Source organism: Bos mutus, chromosome 23 (genome assembly GCF_027580195.1).
Source record: "Bos mutus isolate GX-2022 chromosome 23, NWIPB_WYAK_1.1, whole genome shotgun sequence".
Lineage (NCBI taxonomy): Eukaryota > Metazoa > Chordata > Mammalia > Artiodactyla > Bovidae > Bos > Bos mutus.
The window spans coordinates 21925073-21943066 of record NC_091639.1 but is presented as its reverse complement, the minus strand read 5'-3'; the positions used below and the strand labels follow the sequence as shown (position 1 = coordinate 21943066).

Genomic DNA, 17994 nt, shown 5'->3' with positions numbered 1-17994 from the left:
CAGATAATAGGAACATCTAAAATGATTAGGGAGTGATGTTTTGTGTAATTTTGTTGTTGTTTAGTCGCTAAGTTGTGTCTAACTCTTTGTGACCCCACAGACTGCAGCACACCAGGTTTCTCTGTCCTTCAGTATTTATCTCCTGGAGTTTGCTCAAATTCATGTCCATTGAGTTGGCGATGCTGTCTAACAATTTCATCTTCTGTCACCTGCTTCTCCTATTGCTTTCAATCTTCCCCAGCATCAGGGTCTTTTCCGTTGAGTTGACTGTTCGCCTCAGGTGGCTAAAGTACTGGAGCTTCAGCTTTAGCATCAGTCCTTTCAACGAAATCCAGGGTTGATTTTCTTTAGGGTCTTGCTGTTTGATCTTGCTGTCCAAGGGACTTTCAAGAGTCATCTCCAGCACTATAATTCAAAAGCAGCAGTTCTTTGGTGCTCAGCATTCTTTATGGTCCAACTCTCACATCCATTATTACTAAAATGTCTGTTAGAGATTAAATCAATTGACATCCCCATCTGTGTGTATTTCACCACCTTCAAGAAAATAAATGTTGCAAACATTTTAATCCTTGTCAAAATAGTATATCATTGAATTTTAATTTTAATTTCTGTTTTGAATATTTGTATTTTTTTTCCTGACTAAAAAGTATGTTATAGTTTTAGTGGCTTCTCTTAGGAGTGCTGGGCTGCCATTTTTCTGTTTCACTACAAATATTTCTTTCAGGTGATGTAATTCTGTTGAGAAATCATGATTATCTATTTTTCTGTTTGTTTCTTATCATACTTTCATGTGCATACAGAAGTTTATCTATTTATTGTTTGTATATGAACAAGTTGGATTTGGGGGGCAAGTTATCAGGAGGTTTATATGGCATGGGGGATAGGATATTTTCCCCAGATTCTTGGCTCATTGGTCCCCTCTTCAGTTGCAACATTTTTACTGTCTTTGTGGTAACATACTTTTCTCTTCATCATTATGTGCACACTGACTTGCTTGTTTTCTGGTATTCTGGAAAAATTCACTCTCAAGTCTCTTTCTGAGACTGATAATTTTCTGCTGTTTTCAATACTCTTTTGCTACTAAAACTTCTTAGTACTTTGGGATTTTCCTGCATAAATAACCCTGCTGCTGTGATGCCCTCTTGTGATGCTGACATCAAATCTGCTGATTTGTATCCCCTCTGCCTACACATGATTTGAAATTTTGGGGTTTACAATTTTTTTTTTCTAGTTTCATGAAGGTTTAGATTGTGGAGAACCTACTCTTATTTTTTTAAGCGGATATTTAGGACTATTGCTAAGTTTCTATTTGTACCAGAAATGAAAAGTGTGTCTATTATGTCCATTTAAAAATATTTAAATTTTTACAAATACATCTGACAAGACTTTAGATACACTAATTTTAATGCTACAATGAGGCTAAAACTGAGTCCTGTTCTCTTACTGTGTTCACTAAATATCTGCTTTATTATCTATGAGTTGCTTTATGGGTTTAACTCAGCATCCTAAATATGCTTCTTTGTTCTATGTATCACATATATCACACTAACTCAGAATTTATCACAAATTTCTGTCCTTAATTATGTCGCAAGTGAATTTAATTCTAGCATTTCTAACCATTTTACTCACCATAGATCATCCTTATATACTTTCAGATGATGAACTTGCTTCATTTAACCCATACAGTCTACTAGAGCAGCTTTACTAATTGTTATCACTCCTTCTCAGAGCGATGGAGAACGTTACCACAGTGAATGAGTTTCTCCTGCTGGAACTGACCTCCACTCAGGAGCTGCAGCCTGTTCTCTTTGTGACCCTCCTGATTATATACATGATTGATCTGTTTGGAAACGGGTCCATATTAGTGGTTGTCATCTTGGAGCCAAGACTCTACTCCCCTATGTATTTTTTCCTGGGAAATCTTTCTTGCCTGGATATCTGCTATTCTTCAGTGACACTGCCCATACTAATGGCAAACCTCCTCTCTGCTCATAAGGCCGTATCTTTCCTGGGCTGCATCACTCAGCTACACTTCTTCCACTTTCTGGGCTGCACTGAGTCCATCTTGCTGGCCATTATGGGTTTTGACCGATTTGTGGCCATCTGCTATCCACTTCGCTACACTCTTATCATGAACCTCAAGGCATGTATTCTCCTGGCAACTGTGGCCTGGATCACCAGTTTCTTTTATGCTCTGATGCATTCTGTCATGACTGCACGTCTGAACTTTTGCCACTCTTTGAAACTCAACTACTTCTTCTGCGATGTGAAGCCCCTCTTAGAGTTGGCTTGTGGTGACATTCGGCTCAATCAGTGGCTCATTTTTATTGTCACTGGCAGCTTATCTATGGCAGCATGCTTTCTCACTTTCCTCTCCTACTTGTATATTATTGGCTTCCTTCTGTTCAAGAACCGGACCTGCTGTGGGCTCCACAAGGCTCTGTCCACATGTGCCTCTCATTTCATGGTTGTATCTCTGTTTTATGGAACTGTGGGGCTCACCTACATCCCCCCTGCCTCTGTCACATCTGTATCACAGGGACGGTATGTGGCTGTCATACACACCACTGTCACTTCACTGCTGAATCCATTGATATACACCCTTAGGAATAAGGAAGTGAAGTTGGCTTTGAAGAGAGTCTTTGGCAGGAAACTGAAGCTGTCTGTCTAAAGAAAATCATTGGCCAAACAGGAATAAATAAAAACTGTGCTTTTTATGACATTCATTTTCTCATATCTAATAAATCTGATACATTTCTTGAATTCTGTTTTCATTTCAGAAATGGTAGGGAGATGAGAGGCATCAAGGATGATCATTAATTTTTATTTATTTATGTTAACACCAAGAAATATCTATAGTGTAGAATTAGTCTATGAATAGAGCAAGGGTGTGATAAAAGTTTTTATTTGCTTTTTGCATAATAAAATTGTTTGAATTGAGTTTTCCTTCCTACTAACTAATCCTCTTTATGCATAGAACAATATATTAAAAAAATCATAGATTAGTATGCAGGCTTTACTTTCAAAGACAACTTCATTTGTGACAATTTATTCTCTCTAGGCATGGTTTAATTCAATTTTTCTGGTAATAAGAGCAGTAATAAAAAAAACATAGTTTCACCATTATGGAATTTATACATAACTAAAACGAATCAGATAAGAATATAAACATAAAAGTATGGCAGAAAATGGCAGATGAAAAAGACATTCTAAATGTTAATTCGAGGTAAAATCTAGGATGAATAGAGATCATTTGTCTAAAAGAGAAACCGTGTTATATTTGATCCTTGATAAAATTACCAAAAAGGTATAACAGTCTAAGCGTAGTGGTCCACAAGATACTAGTGATGTAGAAATAATCATTAATGTTAGGATAAATGAAATCTTCTCAAATATTTTCTTGTGACTTCTTTTCAGAATATGCCAGTACAGGCATACCTCAGAGATGCTGCGGGCTTGTTTCCAGCCCTAAAGCAGATGTGGCAATAAAGCAAGTCATGTGAATACTTTTTCCCCACTGCATACGTTCATACCATAGTGTGTAATCTATTAAATGTACAGTAGAATTATGTCTAAAACAAAGTATGTATCTTCATTAAAAACACTTTTCCTCGCCATCATCTGAACCTTCAGTGAGCTGTAGTAATAGCATCAAAGATCACTGATCACAGATAACCATAATGAATATAATAACACTGAAAAAGTTTGAAATACTGTGAGAATTACCAAAATGTAACAGGAGATTCAAAGTGGGCAAATGCTGTTTGGAAAATTGTGCTGACAAGCTCGCTCAATGCTGGGCTGCCATAGATGTTCAATTTGTTAAAAAAAAAAAAAAAAAAACACAATATCTGTGGACTGCAGTAAACTGAAAATACAAAAAATTAAGGTATGCTTGTACCTCAAGGAGAAAAATGGTTTAAAAAAATGCTGGACCCTCCTTTCTGTACTGCCCTCCTGTTCTAGATCTTAGTCCTGCAAGTCCTCACTGCCTGGTCAGCTCTCTGACTCCTTCAGAAGGATTTTTAGTATGTTGACTGACTTTCAGTTCTCCTCTTGAAGGTTTGTGTTGCCAAACTGTTGCCAAAAGTGTAAATTTAGCTGAAGCTTTTTGGATCTGGTTTTTGAAGTGAAGTGATTTCTTTCTTTGTAAAGCAACTGAGGTTGCAGTTGTAGATCTGTTCTCCTCACAGCTTTAATAACAGACTATTTCCTTCAAATACACAGAGTTTCTCGCTACATCATCACTTCCTTCCTGAAATAATTCTGTCAAATGCAGCTTGCTTCTTTGATTCTTTGAGTCCATGCTGACTACTCCTTGAAACCAAATCAGGTCAAGAAAAATTCCTACTGCTGACTGATTAATAGCTTAGCTTATGCAACTTACTTAACAAAGGGAAATTCAGCAGCTTTTTCTTAGCTTTGCACCAGTGGGCTTCCTTTCTTAACATCTTCTACTCCCTTGTTTAATCTCCATTGTTTTCTAAGCATTTATTTATATTTTATTGTTCTGGGATTCAGACTTTTCTTAATTTTTTAAAAATAAAATTTGGATTTATTCCTCTATCATTTCTTTTAGGAAAATTTTTAGAAGATAAGAAGGGAACATGGACTTAATCTAACCATGTTAACATTGAATGTTTTACTTGTAGATTTAGATGATATCTAGAATAATTTTCATGGCTGAATTTCTGTGAATCTCTTCACCAAGAAAACTGGCTGAAATTTGTGGGGCAGAAAAATATATGCATAATGACTAGAATAAAAATGTGAAATGCCTAATATTGTCAATTGATTACAGTGGCTATGATGATATTTTATAGAAGAAGATAAAAAGCAAAACTTAAATATTATGCTATCTTTTAAGATTTTACTCTGTTGAACAATTGCCTCTATTTCTCTATTATTTTTATCACAATGAACTTGCCCAAATTTCTCAGATGGAAAATAATAGGGAGTTGGAGAGGACATAACCATTGCTTCTATGTGGGAATAAAGATTTATATTGTCAAACAAATGTATTTTGATACTTTAGGTATAAGGAGATAGATGTGGAATAGTGAGAAATAGTGTTCTGTGAGAAGATGCAATTTTACATGACCCTTCTACATTATTTATTATTTGTAAAATTCTCATATAGACATAATTTCACTGTACTATTTTCTATTGTCTTTTCTATTAAAATGACAATCATTTATTAGCTTAGTTGTTGATTCTGTAGGTTAGAATTCCAGGTGTGTTATGTCTGGGTTTTCTGCTAAGTTTATCAAATGGCTGAAATCAAGCTGTTGGCTGGGCTGCATTCCTTTCTGGAATCCAAGCTCATTCAGGTTGTTAGCCAAATTCCTTACAGTTGTAGAAAGAGATCTTCATTTCCTTGTTGAATGTCAGTTGAAGCTACTGCTGATTTTTAGAGGCTGCCTACACTTCTAACCATGTTTAAGCAAGAGTGGAGAACTTCTCACACTTAAATTCCTCTTCTAATTTAACTCTGACCTTTTCAACTCAGACTTAGGTCCACATGATTATGTCAGACCCACCTGGAAAATCTTCCTATTTTAATGCTAATTAACTTGAGGATATCATTACATCTGTAAAATATATATATTTTGCCATATAATTATGGAAGTAATATCACCTTATGTTCATATGTTCTGCCTATACTCAAAGGGAGTAGATTATACACAGGTTAGGTTTGTTAGGATTTATCTTGGAATTTTGCCTACAAATATACACCCATCTTAAAAGTTGTTATGTGACTCAAATGAGACAAATAGTATAAAAATATAGTCTTTAAAAATTTAAGTTTCTGAAATTACATGCTATTTAAATTTACATAATTATATAATGAAGGTCACTTGAACATCATTTTAAATACAACAATAAAAGCAACAGCAATCATAATAATTTTCAACTATATCCAGCAATAAGGATATAATGTTATGGAAAATTTATAATGGCAGTATTATTTTGTGCAAAATAATAATAGCAGTATTGTTCTTTTAAATTTTGCCACTATAAACAATTTTATGCGTCCATGCTGAATCACTTCAGTCATATCCAACTCTTTCCAACCTTATGGACCATAGCCTGCCAGGGTGCTCTGTCCAAGGGATTCTCCAAGCAAGAATACTCGAGTGGGTCACCATGCCCTCCTCCAGGATCTTCCCAACCCAGGGACTGAACCCTGTCTCTTATGGCCCCTGTATTGGCAGGTGGGTTATTTACCTCTAGTGCCACCTGGGGAAGCCACAAACAATTTTATAATATACCCTAATTACTAGTAAGATATTCAAAGTCTCCAAAGTCTTCATCATTGCTATTTGGGGAAAAGTAATTAGATTTTCACTACACTGTGTATGCTTTTCTAAAGACATTACATAAACAGGAGGAAAGAAGAGGGTTTCTGGTGTTAGGCATGTGAGTTCGAAGAGAGCAGCAGCTTCCTGCCACACTTATGGTGGTTCCAAACATAAGTGGCCAGAGATGGTAACACTGAAGGAGACAATTTCATTCCTGTTCACATGAGAATATGAGGGAGAGGCTAATCCTTCTTTATAAGGGTAACATTTTCCTCCTTGACAACTCCTGGTTGAATCAAGACAGCAAATCAAATTAAACCAAACTGGGTAAGTGGGGCTAACATAAGTTGTCTTGGAAAAACAAAGAGATTTACCTATGAGTCTTCTGCAAAGAGAAATTAACTAAGTTAATTCTTTATGAAAGGAGATCTGGAAGACTGATTTAACAATGAACAAATATGTGTTGTGTGCCAGGGACTGTTCTAGATGCTCAGAATGCATCATTAACAGTCAATACACTGATATTGTAAAACTTATATACAACTTGTGTTAGTCGCTCAGTTGTGTCCAACTCTTTGCAACCCTATGGACTGTAGCCCATCAGGCTCCTCTGTCCAGGGAATTCTCCAGGCAAGAATACTGGAGTGAGTTGCCATTCCCATCTCCAGAGAAGCTTCCTGACTAAGGTGTCAAAGCTGAGTCTCCTGCACTGCAGGAAAATTCTTTACTGACTGAGTCACTAGAAGAGCCCATATCCAACTAGGGGAATAGGCAATCCACAATAAGCAGGATAAATAGATAAATTATATATGGATTTCAGAAGGTGCTATGTGTCATGGGGAAATGAAAGGAGCATGAGAGGGGTTTAGAGTGTAGGAGGGCACCAATAGGATGATCAGAGTGGGTCTCATTAAATAAATGTTATTTGAGGTAAGATTTAAATAAAGTTAAGACTTTTGTCAGATAGCTAGCCATGGAGAAGAGCAAAGGGGAACAGTAAAGAGGCCAGTGTGACTTGACTGAGTGAACAAAGGGGAGAAAGGGGGGAAATTAGGCTGGAAGAGTGAAAAGAAAAAGATTTTACAGAGCTTGTAGTATTTTTTTAAGAATCTGATTTTATAGGGAATTCCCTAGTGGTCCAGTGGTTATGGCTCAGTGCTTTCACTGTGATGGGCCCTAGTTCTATCCTTAGAGGGGGAAATAAGACTCCCACAAACTGGGAAAAGCAGCAAAAAAAAATTGAATTTACAATTTGAGCTAGGGTGATTGGAGGGTTATGAGTGGAAGCATGATGATGGAAGGTGATTTACACATAATTGGGCTTCACTGGTGGCTCAGCCAGTAAAGAATCTGCCTGCAATGCAGGAGACCTGGGTTCAATCCTTGGGTGGGGAAGATCCCCTGGAGGAGAGCATGGCAACCCACTCCAGTATTCTTGCCTGGAGAATCCCCATGGACAGAGAAGCCTGGTGAGCTATAGTCCATGGTGTCACAAAGAGTTGGACACAACCAAACAACTAAGCACTGCATGCACTGGGCAAGATTAGAAGCATTAAACTATTGAGAATAAGATTATAACTATTAACTGAGACATAGTGAGGACTTGGTAGCTAGAGAAGTGAAAATAAGCAGTAAGATTCTGTGTATAAACATTTCATAATTGATCCAACAGCTAGGAATTGGGGGAACATTGAGATAAAGGTCTAACAAAGTAAGTTCAAGAGATGGCAAAGAATAGGAAAAGAGACCATCAGTTTAGTTATTGTTTTTGAGAAGTTTTGATATAAATATCAGGAAAATGGGATGGTAAAGAAAAATAGTGAAAAAGAAAGACAACAAATTTTTTTTTATTTTATTTTTTAACTTTACAATATTGTATTGGTTTTGCCATACATCAACATGAATCTGCACAGGTATACACGTGTTCTCCATCCTGAACCCTCCTCCCTCCTCCCTCCCCGTACCATCCCTCTGGGTCATCCCAGTGCACCAGCCCCAAGCATCCAGTATTGTGCATCGAACCTGGACTGGCAACTCGTTTCATATATGATATTATACATGTTTCAATGCCATTCTCCCAAATCATCCCACCCTCTCCCTCTCCCACAGAGTCCAAAAGACTGTGTTAGGAGAAATAATAGCCTGTTCCTTTGCTGAAGAGAATGCTTCATCAGAGAAAGAAAAAAGAATTACAGAGGAGAGAGTACCATTGCTGGAGTGCACACTTGATTAAGTGAGGGGGTGTCATCAAAAGCACAAGTGAGAAGGTTGGCTTGTGCTTTTGGGAGGTGGGAGTGGGGTTCAGGATGGGGAACACATGTAAACTCATGGCTGATTCATGTCAATGTATGCCAAAAACCACTACAATATTAAAAAAAAAAAAAAACACAGATGGGGGTGAGGGGGAGCTCAAAAGGGAGGAGATATATGTATACCTATGGCTGATTCATGTTGTTGTACAGCAGAAAGTGACACAACATTGTAAAGAAATTATCCTCCAATCAAAACTGAATTTTTAAAAAAGCACAGACAGTCACTCTCTAGTAATATAGACACAGATGGGAAAGCAGACTTGTACATAGAAGCAAACACATGTGATGCTGAGTCTGGAAGTTCTTTTCAATTGCTTCAAATTTCTCATAGACAAGAAAGCAAGATTAGCATTTGAGAATAAATATAGAGAAAAAGCATAGCTGGAGGTTTGAAATGGTTATCCAGGAGTGTGTGAGAGTGAATGGACTTGAGAGCTGTAAATAAGTCCTTGAATACAGTCTAACTTGATCAAACAGTAGTTGAATTCAGCTATAGTGCGGCTATAGATTCAAGCATTTAGCAAAAATTAACAATAGTATTCTGTGAACGTCAATTCAACAAAGAAGTCTCTCACATCATTGCTGAATTCTATTAGTGTTTGATATGTTTGTCTATGTTAATAAGTAAGATGAAAGTGAATCAAGGAAGTTATATGTCTGAATTTCTCTCATTTGTCAGTGACATTAGTTTTACTAAAAGTACAAAACTTTTTGAATGCTGGAAGAAACGTTCCTCCACTTTTTGTGTTATTTACAGTATAATGGCTACAAACATGACACAGTTTTAAGTTTAAACTGCATCACCAACAGGGCTTCCCCAGTGGCTCAGAGAGGTAAAGACTCTGCCTTTAACACAGAAGACCCGGATCTGCTTCCTGGGTCAGGAAGCTCCCATAGAGAAGAGAATGGCAACCCATCCTGTATTCTTGCCTGGAGAATCCCTTGGACAGAGGAACCTGGTCAGGCTACAGTCCATGGGGTCACAAAGAGCTGGACATGACCGAGCGACTAAGCAGGCAGACGTCATTAACATATTCCCACCACTTTCTTAAGCCTAGACAATCAACAAAACCATGAATCAATCTCATAGTTTGTAGAATTACCAGCTCCTTGGCATAAATACTTCCACTGTGACTAGTTGCAAGCTATCGATATGATTCACTGAACATGAGTTTGGGAATAAAAGATCAGTAGCAAGCCATTTTATGGCATCTCCATCATACACATACAATAAAAGCAATAATCTCTAAAGTAAAGATAAGAGGAACATGTAAAATGATGAGGGAGTGATGTCTTGTGTAAGTTACCTCTGTTTTTAATATAATTTACTCAATTGGAAGTTTATGTAATTTCATTTTAAATAATGCTTGTGCTTAATATCTTGCCTACAAAATTTCTGGACATTAACAACAAGCTTTTTTGAACCAGTAATAGCTAGCTCTAGTGCACCTTTGCTGTAGTGATTCCTAGTGGCATAAAGTACAGGATAAACTTTGTACAGTAAATGATAAATAAAATATTAATTCATTCTCCCTTTATAAAGAGTTTTTTTTGTTTGTTTGTTTAGAAAGGCTTTCAACAGGCAGAACTTATTTTTATTAGCTGAATGCCCAGGTCTGAGCATCTTGAACTGTAAGATCTATACGGTAAGATTAATTGTGAATTTCCTCTGTATTTTATGGAACTGCCTCCCCCTCAAATATATTATCAACCCATGGTACCACTATGTCTTTTTCTGCTCTCCTAATTCTCTAAGCGTGACCAACTGACTCTACATTCAATCCACAAATGTCAGCCTCCAGAAGTGTGCAAGACAGCACAGTTTTTTGTTTAATTAATTTTTATTGGAGTATAGTTGCTTTACAATCAGGGCAACATAGTTGACTGACCCACTGACAATTGTCTTCAATGAGCTTCCAAATTGCTGCAGCCCAGGAAGACAGAGTAGATGGGCCTTTTCTTCCTTTAGTGCACGTGTTTTACTTGAAAATTCAAAACTGTCTGTAGTGTTCATTTTAAAATATTTGACCAACAGATGAAAGGCTGATAATGTTTATGCTGGGTGCTAATGCATACAGTTGATTTGCTGTGGGATTGTGCATTTTTACAGACCCATCTAATATTTTCTTGATAAATAATATCTTTTCCTCTGTGAAACTTTTATTTTCTAGTTTTATAGCCTGTTTCTGGAGCAATACCTGACTACAGATATCTATGCTTCCTCGTTCTCAATTTCAGAAAGAAAACCAGAGCTGTATTATGAAAGGAGAAAACCAAACGGTTCTATTTGAGTTTATCATCTTGGGATTCTCCAACTTAAATGAGTTAAAATTTTTACTTTTCACTATTTTCCTGGTAGCATATATCTGTACTTTGGGAGGAAATACCTTCGTAATTTTGGTGACCATGATTGATCCACGCCTCCACACTCCCATGTATTTTTTTCTGGAAAACTTAGCTTTTCTTGACATCTGCTACACCACCACCAATGTTCCCCAGATGATGGTACATCTACTATCAGAGAGAAAACGCATTTCTTATTTGGGTTGCATAGTGCAACTTTTTGCATTTATTTTTTTTGTTGGGTCAGAGTCCCTGCTTCTGGCAGCTATGGCATATGATCGCTACATTGCAATCTGTAAGCCCTTAAGGTATTCGGTTATTATGAACAAGGTCCTGTATAGCCAGTTAGCAACCTCCTGCTGGACTGGTGGTTTCCTCAACTCAGTGGTGCACACAGTACTGACATTCCGTCTGCCCTTCTGTGGCAACAAGATTAATTATTTCTTCTGTGACATCCCTCCTTTGCTGATCTTGTCTTGTGGGGACACTTCTGTCAATGAGTTGGCCCTATTATCCATTGGGGTCTTCATTGGTTGGACTCCTTTTTTGTGTATCATACTTTCCTACCTTTATATTATTTCTACCATTTTAAGGATCAGGTCTTCTGAGGGGAGGCAAAAGGCCTTTTCTACCTGTGCTTCCCACTTGATCATTGTCCTTCTCTATTATGGCAGCTCCATCTTCACATATGTACGACCCATATCAGCGTATTCACTGGAGAAGGACAGACTGATCTCAGTATTGTACAGTGTTGTCACCCCCATGTTAAACCCTATTATCTACTCCTTGAGGAATAAGGATATTAAAGAGGCTGCAAAAAGTTGTGGGGAGAAAGTAGCAGGCTTCAAGCTCCCTCTCTTTTGCTGTGTAAACTTTTCTAAGAAAACGACGTATTACAAAACTGTCCATCTTACTTTTAGAGCTGACTTTTGCAAATTACTCTCAAGCAAAATTAAAAGTCAATGCAAATTTTCACAGCCAGTGATTAGCAAACACTCTTGTTTAAAAAGTCTGTATCAGATCAGATCAGATCAGATCAGTCACTCAGTTGTGTCTGACTCTTTGCGACCCCATGAATCGCAGCACGCCAGACCTCCCTGTCCATCACCAGCTTCTGGAGTTCACTGAGACTCACGTCCATCGAGTCAGTGATGCCACCCAGCCATCTCATCCTCTGTCGTCCCCTTCTCCTCTTGCCCCCAATCCCTCCCAGCATCAGAGTCTTTCCCAATGAGTCAACCCTTCTCATGAGGTGGCCAGAGTACTGGAGTTTCAGCTTTAGCATCATTCCTTCCAAAGAAATCCCAGGGCTGATCTCCTTCAGAATGGACTGGTTGGATCTCCTTGCAGTCCAAGGGACTCTCAAGAGTCTTCTCCAACACCACAGTTCAAAAGCATCAATTCTTTGGCACTCAGCCTTCTTCACAGTCCAACTCTCCCATCCATACATGATCACAGGAAAAACCATAGCCTTGACTAGACAGACCTTTGTTGGCAAAGTAATGTCTCTGCTTTTGAATATGCTATCTAGGTTGGTCATAACTTTCCTTCCAAGGAGTAAGCGTCTTTTAATTTCATGGCTGCAGTCACCATCTGCAGTGATTTTGGAGCCCAGAAAAATAAAGTCTGACACTGTTTCCCCATCTCTTTCCCATGAAGTGATGGGACCGGATGCCATGATCTTCGTTTTCTGAATGTTGAGCTTTAAGCCAACTTTTTCACTCTCCTCTTTCACTTTCATCAAGAGGCTTTTGAGTTCCTCTTCACTTTCTGCCATAAGGGTGGTGTCATCTGCATATCTGAGGTTAATGATATTTCTCCCGGCAATCTTGATTCCAGCTTGTGTTTCTTCCAGTCCAGCGTTTCTCATGATGTACTCTGCATATAAGTTAAATAAACAAGGTGACAATATACAGCCTTGATGTACTCCTTTTCCTATTTGGAACCAGTCTGTTGTTCCATGTCCAATTCTAACTGTTCCTTCCTGACCTGCATACAAATTTCTCAAGAGGCAGATCAAGTGGTCTGTATAAAATACTGCAAATTTTTTTTCAGGGATCAGTGAACTAAAAGGACAGGAATCACAAGGCCAACACTGAACAGAGTTGAAAATAAAAAACTGTGAAAGGGACTCCTTGTGAGGATTTCTGATGATCTTAGGAAGTGTTTGAGTTTCTGAACAGCATTTTAACATTCTTGTAAGATTGGAGGGCTAAAATTGGATCTTGAGCTACCTAATTGAAATTTAGCTGGTATCCTCATTTTATCTGGCAAATTTATCAATAACTCATGTGCCTGTGCTATGCTTAGTCACTTATAGGCCTAGTGGCTATCATAGTGGACAATGTACACATAGAACAATTCTGTCTTTGCAGTTATTGGGTAGTGCTTCTCTGAAAGAAGAAAACTAAGATAGGCAACTTGTTTTAAGAGATGTTGCAACCAATTGCAAAGTTAAAAAGGTAGTGTGTTAATGATTCACTTATATATTGATCATTGAAACAAACTAAAAAATGTTCTATGAATAAACATGTGTATTTGATTATATGATAGATGAGGCTAGAATAAGCTTGAAAAAAAAGTTGAGTAAGAATAATCTTTTCAATAAAAAGACAAAAGGGTTTATGATTCCAGCCTTACAGTTTATACAAAAATCAGTTCTAGAATACTGCATACCTCAATGTATAAAAGAACAGTAAAGCCTTTAGAAAATGATAGGATGTACTACCATATCACATATGAATTTGTCAGATCCAATCCAGAGAAGAGACCTGAGACTACACAGTCTCCTTGGGAACATTGCAGCCTCTGGTAGGAAGGGCAACAGTCCCTGCACTCAAAGGCTATGGGCTAGAGAACACCAGGCCTCTTGGGTGGAGACCCTCAGTGCTTCCTGCAGCCTGTAGCCATCCAGCCCAGCCCTTTATGGCTAGGGCTGCTGCTCTGTGGTTAACAATCATGGTGGGTGGGGTTGATCCCGGTTTCCAGGGGACTGTCACTGTTGACACCATATGAGATAAGATGAATAAGTGACAAAGCCAACATTTTACATGTCAAAAGGAAATTAAAATTAAAAATATTAATATATTCCTTTCCACCCCCACCCAAGTCTCTCTTGCTTAGGGATTGATTTTTTTCCCCCTCTCAATTTTCTTGACTAATACTAAAGCCTCCTATTAAGTCTCCCCATTCTTCACCCTATTTTACTAAATCCTATACATTTTGTCTGAATAAACTCAAAGCATATATTTGTTAGAAGTTAATGAAGCAAAGAGAGAGGGAAGGTGCTTTAGATGGTTATGAGCTGTATATTAGGAAGAAATAAATATCTCTTGTTTCACTTGGTATCAAGTAATCTGTATTTTAGACTTGTTCACGGACTTTCCTTTTTTCTTTCTGTTGACAGTAAATGCTTAGTAAATGCTTGTGATAGTGATCCATACTGTTGCATACACTGTTGCCCATTCACTTTTCATTGCTGTATGGTATTCCCTCACATGGCTAGGCCCACAAACACTTTATTCATTCAATAAACTTAACAAACATCTAAAGGTTGTGTGAAGGTATTATTTTCACAATTTCTAGGTTAATTTTTGAAGAAAAATTTAAAAGGGAGACTTGTTCAACCTGGCATTAAGACATAAACTAAGGTCTACTAATGGAAAGTCAAGTTCCTGGTCCAAAAAGAAAAATATCATGGGATAGAGGTCTTAGATACAGATCCAAGAATTTGTATGGAAACAGTATGTACTAAGTATGGTGCTACAATAAATAATGAAAATTTAGTTATAGTTTGGAAAAATCAGATCATTAAGTGAAGAAAAATAAAATTAGTTTTCTAACTTCCACTTTGTAAAAAGATGAACTTTAAGTGGATCAAGAAGCAAAATTTGAAATTTAAAAATTGTAAAGTTAATATAAAAAAGTTTCAAAGAATATATTTATGAACTAGCAGTGGGAAATTTTAAATAAATCTTAAATTGCACAGCCCATAACCTAAGAAAATATGGATTTTATCATGACAAATGAATGACTTCTTTTCTATGGAATGATAAAAATTAATGCACAGATGAGCCCTTTCTATAAATTATTTGAAAAAGTTAAATTTATAAATGACCAATGATGTCTTAAATAAGGAATTCCTACAAATGAATGAGAAAAAAAAACCAGAAACTTAATTAAGAATATGTGCAAAGAATAAACATAGCAGATTAGTAGGAGAGGAAACCCAAATGATTGACACACAAAAAATCTCCTCATAGTTAGGACATGTTCAAAATTGCTAGTAGTCTGAGTTATTCAAATTAGAATAATAATGAGCCACCACCTCACTTCCATCAGATTGACAAAAACTAGAAAGCTTGATAACTCCAAGCAATGTGAGGAACACTTGTATGCTTCTGTGGATGGTACAGGTATAACTGAGCTAGATGGTAGAATTTTGAAGATCAACCTTGTATAATTTAACTCTACTCTGTGGAAAGTTGGTTTCACTTTGCTCTAACTTTAATTTGCTCTAGAGAAGTCCCCTCTGATTCTGAGGTACTTCCAGGACAGGAAAGAGCTATAAAAATCTTAGCATTATCTTTAGTTTTCCAGAGTGAAAAGCTTTCCAGTGTATCATGATAGAATGGATGATGGAATTATATTCTAAAGTCATGGTGGCTTGATGAACTTAACGACTTGAATATGGCTTATGTGCTTAACATGGGTAGGAAGGGAGAATTTTAGAAGTGGTAACAGAAGTGGTTTCCGAACATTTTTGTTCCAAACTCAGTTTCATTAAAAAAACAAAAAACAAAACAAACCTCTTGGAACCTACATATCAATACATTACACATCCTGCAGGATGTTAAAATATTATGTTTCCATTTTAGCTGAGACAAATATATCCAAAAGCAAGGTGCTAGGTCACTAAAGAAGTACATAGTTAGAGAATTGATTCTGTGGCTAAAGAGGATTTCTTTGGTGAGAACTGGGGTGTTAAGTAAGCCTCCCCCAGTCCCAGAAAGGTGCTTCCCCTTAACTTCAGCTGAGAGGAAAAAAGAGAACAAGTTAAAGAGCTCGATTGTACCACTGGAATTGTAGAGTTCAAGGACCAATATACGATAATGTGGTAGAGGAACAAAAAACAGAAAACGGCTTTTCTTCTAATAATGGGCAAAGGCTGCAAGATGATTCTCATTGGTCAGTTGTGGGCCAAAAGGTAAGAGTCTACCTGGAACAGTTTTGATTTCACATGAGACTTCCAGAAGCAGAATTGCAATGGCAACAGAGCCACTGGAAGACAAGCAGATGCTTAGGGATTGAGGCAGGAGTTGGAAGGAGCGAGTCTCTGGACCTCAGAGGTGTGTCTCTAGGGTCCTTAGAAGAGTCCACAAAACACAGGGACCTTCTGCATCCAGGGAGCATGTCCTTGCCCACTCCAGTTCCTTGCGCTGACTTTCAGGAGTTGAGGATGCTCCTGGCATTCAGGTAGAAGACACTGTATTCAATAGCACAGACTTTTCAGGGTCAGTTAATATCTGTCACTTCCTTGTGTTCATAAAGTTGTTCTACATTAGGGTCTACAATTTGAATTGTTATCTCTGCACTTTTGGTGTATTTTTGATCACAGGTGAGTAAGCAGTTTTTTAATTGCTTAGCTATATAGCTCTACATCTCTTGGAGATACATTTTCTATGCCTTGTTCTTTAGATGAGAGACTACGTAAGTGGGCACGTGGAGTGTAATGAGCTGTGAGATTCCAAAGGAGGGAGAAATCGAACTCTCATCCCATGCTATGAATGGCAGGCTGAGTGTGTGTGCATCGCGGAGCTGCTGCTATTTTAGGTATTTCAGCATCACTCAGAATGGCCCTCTGCTGGCTTACTGATTCTTCATTTATAAAGGACAGAAACATAGGGTCAAAGTCTGACTTACACATCAATTTCTGTTTTATTTATCATTTTATTTCAAGTTTTAAAAATACATTTGTTGAGTTAAATAAGCAGCATGGGTTAGTCTAGTAGTTGGTCTCTTACCACCTCAAAAATAGAAGGAAAGATTGAAAAAGGTGAAGGAAGAGATAAGCAGTGATGGAAAACATGGGTTAGACAATGGGATTTTAGGGTCCCTCTCTTGACAGTGCTGTTTGCATTAGAGAATTCATTTGATTCTGGTAAAGTGAAATACTATATTATGGGAACTTAACCCTTTATCCAACATATTTGTTCCTTCTACTGAAAATATCCACAGTAGGTCACAGAGGGAAAAGACAGAAATTAAAACAAAAATACAAATAAGCATCCTTTCAAACTTAGAATTCAAATATGTATTTGTATACAGACCAGGGCAATCAATGAAGTTTATTGTTTTGATTAATATACAATACTCTCCTTCATTTTTACTTTTGCTTTTTATTTTATTTTTAAAATATTTATTTATTTGGAAGCACCAGATCTTAGTTGCAGTATACAGGATCTAGACCCCTGACCAAGTATTGAATCCAGGACCCCTGCATTGGGAGTGCAGAGTCTTAGCCACTGAACCACCCTCACCTTCATTTTTAGAAAGTCATGTTTAATTTATCTTGTTAGCTTCTTTTTTGTATCAAACTACAAAATCAATATTTCTCTGTGAATTAGAACTTGAACATTTTAAACTAAGAGATTCTCTGTATTATTATTTTAATTTTATCACACATTTCTATTAATTGACCTAAACCAAGCTCTAGAGCAGTATCCTTTAATAATACAAGCATGAACACTTAAATTAATTTACAGCAGAGCCAGGAAATTAAAAAATTATAATAAGGATCAATTTTTCAAAAATTAATTAAATACCAGATATTTAGTAACAATTATTAATAGATTTAACTATCAGGACATGGCAGGCATAGCCCATTGCCATTAACAGTCAGGAAAAAACCGATCAGAGTTGGAAACAAATTGAAATAATCCAGTTATGTGAATATAAGTGGTAGTAAAAGTATTTTTAAAGAAAATTCTATTGTCAGCAATAAAGTTTAATTTTTAGCTACTCAATCAAATGTGTAT

General features: G+C 37.1%; 2 protein-coding genes across 2 annotated transcripts; both read left to right on the top strand.

The window, feature by feature from the left end:
* The first annotated feature begins 1732 nt into the window (after nt 1-1732).
* Nucleotides 1733-4176, top strand: LOC102274972 (olfactory receptor 12D3). Its single transcript, XM_005904101.2, has 2 exons — nt 1733-2638; nt 4156-4176. The coding sequence occupies exons 1-2, from the start codon at nt 1733-1735 to the stop codon at nt 4174-4176; spliced, it is 927 nt and encodes a 308-aa protein (XP_005904163.2).
* Nucleotides 4177-10873: 6697 nt separating this feature from the next.
* LOC102283191 (olfactory receptor 5V1) lies at nt 10874-16699 on the top strand. The gene is made up of 3 exons (XM_005911556.2): nt 10874-11847; nt 16046-16163; nt 16655-16699. The coding sequence occupies exons 1-3, from the start codon at nt 10874-10876 to the stop codon at nt 16697-16699; spliced, it is 1137 nt and encodes a 378-aa protein (XP_005911618.2).
* Nucleotides 16700-17994: the final 1295 nt, after the last annotated feature.